The sequence below is a fragment of the Lissotriton vulgaris genome, chromosome 6, assembly GCF_964263255.1.
Source record: "Lissotriton vulgaris chromosome 6, aLisVul1.2, whole genome shotgun sequence".
NCBI classification, from domain to species: domain Eukaryota; kingdom Metazoa; phylum Chordata; class Amphibia; order Caudata; family Salamandridae; genus Lissotriton; species Lissotriton vulgaris.
Genome location: NC_141694.1, coordinates 1,390,774,842 through 1,390,781,423, shown reverse-complemented (window position 1 = coordinate 1,390,781,423; position 6,582 = coordinate 1,390,774,842). Strand labels below are relative to the sequence as shown.

Here is a 6,582-nt window from a genome sequence, read left to right as displayed (position 1 = left end):
CCCTCGCCCCTGGCTCTATGGACTGAAGCATCTTTTGGAAATGAAATGCCCAGAAGTGTCAACACCCAGCAACAGAGCCGTGTCTCTGAGCGACAGGTGCCTGTGGCTGAGGTTGGTCCCCTATCCTGCTTCCCTCACAGCTATGACTTTACAGGATTACTTAAGCATCATTTGGGAAAAAAAGCGCACCGAAGCAACAGCCCCCTTGAAAGACGAAACATTCTTTCCAACTGTCTTCGCAGGACAACGGGGCGGGAATTACAACGTGGGAAACGCGCATTACCCGTAATAGGATTGCCTAAATCCCCTTATTACGGTTAATTACAGGCGAGATGTCAAAGCGCTTTTATGGAGCCCTTGTTATTTGTACCTGTCTTGAGAGAGAAGCAGCGACATTGGAGCGCCTTAATCTGCCTCCTCGCTACAGAGAGAATGAAAATACAGAGAAGCTAGATTCAGGAGAAGAATGTGCCAAAAACACTTTAATAGAGATTGTGGAAATCTGTCCATCGGCTATCAGAGCATACATCTCATAGTCCATAAATTAAGCATAGAGAAACCATAAATTAATGAGTTCCAGGCATGTTTTTACTCTCTCGTCACATCAAAAATGGTCAATTATTACAACAAATATAATTTCCGACTTTTTACAACAAGAATATTTCACGATTTTGGTCCTTGGTAGAAACTACAGGTTTCACACAGATAATGGCTGTTCAGTACTTTCACAAAAATATACTCCCTGCAACAAAAACAAAAAATAGGTATAACAAGTGGAAAACATAGCATAACGAGCTTGACATCTATTAAAAAGGTCCGGACGGCTTCTGAGGTGGGGGTCCGGATAAAACACGAGACTAGAGTTTTTTTAGAAATATGTACAGGAATTGCAAAAAAATTGTCCGCGGACCCTGGAGGGTTTAGGAAGAGTTCATGATGGGCCTGGAATAAACACCTTGGTAGTAGGAAGGGTCGCCCGCCAGGGAGGAGGGGTCCAGGCCGCTTTTGTTCGTTACTGCGCCCATGGGCAGCCCCCCGGCCATGGGCGAGCCGTAGCCCGAGTAGTGCATGACCTGCTCGTAGGCCTTGAGGTCCATTTTGTGGTGCGGGTGGTGCGCGTGATGCGCGTGGTGGTGGTGGTGCTGCTGCTCCGAGGACATGAGGTTGTTGATGGAGAAGGGGTGGTTGAAGGAGTAGTGGTGCTCGGCCTTGAGGTGCGCCTGGGCCTCGTGCGACAGGCCCGGGTGGTGCGAGAGCAGGTGCTGCTGCTGTTGCTGGGCCTGAGCGCCCGGGGATGCGCCGTGCTCGGGGCTCAGGCCGCCCTTCAGCTCCGCCAGCGAGCGCTTCTGCTCCAGGCACGGCGAGGCGCTGGAGTGGGGAGACTCGTTGCCCGCGTTGCTCTCCGAGCCGCTGCTGGCCCCAGCGCCCAGCAGGCCCTCCTTCTTGGCGCTGCCCTCCTTGGCCAGGCCCGGCTGGTGCCGGTCGCACTTGAAGCGCTTCTGCCGCCGCAGGTAGCAGCCGTTCTCGAACATGTTGCCCGAGTCCGGGTGCAGCGTCCAGAAGGAGCCCTTGCCCGGCTTGTCGGGGGAGCGCGGCACCTTCAGGAAGCAGTCGTTGAAGGAGAGCGAGTGGCGGATGGAGTTCTGCCAGCGCTGCTGGTTCTGCCGGTAGAAGGGGAAGAGGTCCATGATCCACTGGTAGATCTCGCTCAGCGTCAGCATCTTGTTGGGCGACTGCTGGATGGCCATGGTGATGAGCGAGATGTACGAGTAGGGCGGCTTGGCGTGCGTGTAGCTGCGCCGGTAGGTCTTGGGGTCCCGGGAGCGGTTGATGGCCGCCTGGCCGTAGAGCGGGCTCATGGAGTTCATGTTGGGGTAGGGCCCCCCCAGGCCGTTCATGGGGGCCCCCGCCTGGGCGCTCATGGGGCTCAGGCTGGGGCTCAGGTGGCTGCCCATGCCGGCGGCGCCCATGCTGGCCATGGTGCCCGGGGACATGCCGGCCAGCGAGGGGCTCATGGCCGTGTTGACGTAGGACATGTTCATGGGGGTAGCGGACATGTTGGCGCCCGAGCTCATGGCGGACATGCTCATGTAGGTATTCATGCTGTTCATGCTCAGGCCGGCGTTCATGTTGCCCACGGAGGAGTAGGTCTGCAAGGAAGAGAGGGCAGGTGGTTAGAAGGAGGTCTGTGGTGGTGAGGACACAACATAGGCTACATTCGGCAGTCACAACGTGTGTGTGTGAGTGTATATGTGTGTCATCACTGGCCTCACGGGTGCTGGCACAGAGTACAAGGGTCCTGGCAACAGGGTCCTACCCAGGCTGCTGACATTCAGGGCCCCTGCGAAGGGTGCGCGGCTGTTGTCATGAAAGGGCCTAGAGAAGATCTTTCTATTTTTATTATATTTTAATTTTGTTATCTTGCAAGGTACAGCCATTAATAGTAATTGCGCAAGGCACACGCTTACTGACTTTAAAGATCCTCAGATAAGACATGTTATTATATTTTGATTCTTTTAATTGTACAAAGAACTGCCATCAATTAAATGCGCATGGTGCACGGTTACTGGCATAGGGGTCCTTGACCGAGATAACGACATTAACTGTGATTCCACAGCGATGACAGTACTGACACGAACAGTCCTTGCATGAAATATATTTTGTAACTCATTATATTTTAATTATTTTTATATGGCAAGGTACCGGCATTAAGTAACTGTACACGGTACACTGTTAATGAAACCAGGGCACCTGGGCAAGGTACAAACATTAGGAGTAACTGCACACAATCCACCGGCTCTGAAATTACAGGTCCTGCCATCAGATATTTTATTTATTAAAGTTTAATTATTTTTCTGTTAAAAGGTAAGGACATTAAGTAGCCGCACAGGGTACATGGGCACTGATATTAAAGGTCCTATTTATTTTATTTTGAATTATTGTTATATTACAAGATACAGCATTAAGTAGGCAGACAAGGTACCCGGGTGCTGACATCGAAGGTCCTGACATAAGATATGTTATATCTATTATATTTGAACTCTTTTTATATTACAAGGCACAGACATGAAGTCGAACTGCACAGGGTACGCGGTTACCTACTTTAAAGGTCCTGGCATAAGAAATAATATAATGTATTATATTTTAATTGTTTTTGTATTACAAGATAAAAGCCCCTGACATAAGAAATAATTTTATTTTAATTATTTTTACATTGCAAGGTACTGAGATAAAGTGTAACTGTACAAGGGTCGCGGGTACATACGTCAAAGGCCCTGACATAAGAAATACCATCATTTTTTATATTTTAATTCTCTTCACATTATACGGTATTGGCATTCAGTGAGACTGCACATGGCACGCGGGTATTGACGTTGAAGTCCCTGACATAAGATATATATTTAATACTAAACCTCACTAGGTCGAGAGATAGTCGCATTATGGTATATCGTACAAGGTACTGGCACTAAGGGTAACTGAACAGGTACACGGCCAATGACATTCAAGGTCTTGGCACACAGAACTTGCATTATGGATGACTGCTCAGGGAACACAGTACTGGTATTATGGGTCCTGGCACAAGATATTTTTATAATGTATTATATTTATTTTTATTTTGCGGATATTGGCAATATGGGTAATTGCACAAGGTACGCGGGCACTGACGTTAGGGTCGTGGCACACGCCCTGGCACTAACATTAACTGCACATAGTACAGGGATTGTCGCATTAGGTGCTGTCATAAGGTACTGGCATTGGGGTACTGAACAAAGTACATGGGTAGTGGCACTTTAGGGTCCTGGCATAAAGTACGGGCATTGATAGAATCTGCACAGGGTACACGGGCACAGGCATTAGGGTCCTGGAAACATACGGTTGATTGTTCATTACATTTCTTTTCCTAGTTTCTGTTTTACAAGACAGGCATTAAGACTGATGGCACGGGGGACATGGGCACTACGAGCAAAGGTCCTGGCACAAGGGACTACTGTCATAACGCGTCCTGGCACCAAGAACTGGCATTTGGGGTAATGACGTTACCTACGGGTGTATCGGCTTTAAGGACAATGAAGAAATGTGCAAGAGCACTGACCCCAAAGGTACTGTCACCAGGTGCATGGGAACCAGCGTTAATTAGGATGGCAAAGGGCAAGTGTGGGTACTGGCAGTAACGGGCACATGAATTAATAATGATGGCAAAGGGCAAGTTAGTATTGGCAGTAACGGCGCTACCACTGGGTACATGGGCACATGCATAATAATGTTGTGTACTGGCAGTAAAGGCGCCCGCCACCTGGTACACTGGTGCTGCCAAAGAGATTCCTGGTACTTACATGCGGAAGTATATTAGGGCCAAGGTGGTGGCATGGTATCGGCTGGTGAAGGGGGTTGCATACGGCTCGAAATGGACACAGAGGGACTACAAGAACATATGAATTCCGGCCTTGCGCCAGTGATTGTCTCTAGTGAGGGTTAACTTGCGGAATATTCAACTCTATGAAAACTCGCTACTGGACTGTGCGTTCTGATTATCTGTTCTTTTTTATGGCAGCTTTGGCAAATTCATAACGACACTGGTATTAAATGGCTAGGCACTCCGTAGATGTGATATGATAGGCACTGTTTTGACTGTACATAGACGTTTAAGTCAAGAATTAAAAATACAAAAATACATGAAAAACATTTTACAACAAATACATAGATACTGGGATTAAGAGAGCCCAGTGAGTTGGCACTGCGCTCATAACTTCTGGCATTAACATGCTGGCACGAGTCAAACAGACACAAACAGGGGTACTGTCACATCGAGAATCTTCGTTGGCATTAAGGGTGAGCCGGTTGTTGGCAAGAGTGGCAACAATCGGCGGGTACCACATGCATGCTTACTGGCATTAAGGGGGCAGGGTCCTGGCATCAAACACTGAGGTATGGGCACCAGGGTCCCTGGCATGAGTTACGCGCTCGGGGTGCTCATCAAGAGACCTCGCTTGGTGGGCAAAAATGTCTTCAGGGAATTCTAAAAGTTCAACTGTTCAAGATAATTTCATCTGCGCTCCACCGTGTTAGTGGAGTTTCAAAGCCAGTAGTTAAGGGAAGTGCACGGTTTGTATTTATTTCCGGTCTAAGTTTCCAATATTGAAAGGGGGAAAAAATGAAGGAAAAACCCCATAAAAGTCCAACAGAGCCTGTAGAAGCCCCCCCCCCCCCCTCCCCTGCTCTGGGTGGCAGCGCCGGCTTGTGTCCGACCACTATTGATTTTTGTGTACACTTGAGACATAATCATACCCTCCCATTTTAATAACGTGAGGAATCAAAATAAAAAAAAATAAAAAAAATAGTCTCTGAGGCTGTATAGTGGGCCTGGAGCCAAAAAACAGTACCCTGACCTGTAAGCTGGGCAGGTCCACAAAAAGTGAAGAAAACAGGAAAAAAGTGCCAGAGGATTGTGGGGCGAAAACTATCCGGAAAGAAAGTCCACTGACAGGAAAGCACCTTCCGTCTCCACACCGGGGGGGGGGCAGAGGAAAGGGAACCCCTCCCTGCGCCCGCCCCGGGCCAGATCTGTAAACAAAAGTCATCTTTCACAAATAAAAGTGCACGTGTGTGTATAAAATATTAGCCCCCCTCCTCCCCTCTATCCACCGATGGCGAGAGAGGCGCCCTCAGCCCGATGCTAAAACACACAACTTTGTTGAGACAGCGGTGTGTGCGCGAGAGAGAGCCTCAGTCATCGAGGCGAGGATTTGGAGTTCCTACAAGTCAATATTTGATCGCAAAGTTAATATTATCTCAAAGCTAACACGGGGTGGTATAAAGCGAGACCTGTTTTGGGAGCCGGGAGGGAGAGCGGAAGGCGAGCGCGGATCCACACACTCCGCGGTCACACACGCAGGCCCCCTAAAAAAAATGAATCGAAATCGGGGTCCCCCCTCACCTCGGGTTCGGCATAGTAGCTGCTCCAGTCGTTGTGGTCGTGTCCTTCCATCTTCACGGCTCCTAGCATACTGGGCGCCGAGTGCATGGCAGTTTAAAATTTAACAGCCACCGCAAAGCCAGGCAGGAGCGAGAGGACGCCAAAAAAAAGAGGAGTGAACACTCCCTCCCTCTGCCCCGGCTCCCTCCCTCCCTCTCGGGGCGGCCAGGAAGCTGCTGCTGGTGCTGCTGCCCCCGGGCGCCGGCTGCTGCTGTGCACACACACAGCCCGCTGCTGCTGCTGCCGCCGCCGCTGCTGCCTGCGAGGGGAGGGCGCAGCGATAACAAGTGCTGCCGTGACGTCGGCGGCGTGCGATTATATGCGGCGAGCGCGAGGAGCCCAGGGCCAATCCCCCGAGCGCGCTGGGCCGCGCATTTGAATAATCAGCTCGCACCTAGGCGCGAGACTGGCCCGTCCCGGCAGCCCCCATTGTACACCTGCCGCGCGCCGTAGAAGGGGCAGCGCCGGGCGCCCACTCACAGCCGACCCCCATTGTTCGGCCCGAGAGAGGGAGGGGCCGGGCCTGGCCTATGGCCTGATTTCGTGTTATCTCTTGGCCCTAAGTGTGCGAGGGCGGGGGTGCGCTGTGTGCGGTGACTTTAGAGGGG

The 6,582-nt window shown here is 50.5% G+C and overlaps 1 protein-coding gene across 1 annotated transcript; it reads right to left on the bottom strand.

Annotated features, from left to right (window-relative positions):
- Positions 1-454: 454 nt before the first annotated feature.
- Positions 455-6,233, bottom strand: FOXA2 (forkhead box A2). The gene is made up of 2 exons (XM_086927506.1): positions 5,936-6,233; positions 455-2,150 (listed from the first exon to the last, which is right to left on the bottom strand). Exons 1-2 carry the CDS (start codon positions 6,020-6,022, stop codon positions 921-923), a joined length of 1,317 nt encoding a protein of 438 aa, XP_086783632.1. The 5' UTR covers positions 6,023-6,233; the 3' UTR covers positions 455-920.
- Between the last annotated feature and the right edge of the window lie 349 nt (positions 6,234-6,582).

Coding starts and splice junctions, on each gene's coding strand:
- FOXA2 (XM_086927506.1), bottom strand. CDS start 6,022: ATGCACTCGGCGCCCAGTATGCTAGGAGCCGTGAAGATGGAAGGACAC. Junction 2,151..5,935: donor GCTACTATGCCGAACCCGAG/GTGAGGGGGGAC, acceptor TCTTCCTTGCAG/ACCTACTCCTCCGTGGGCAA.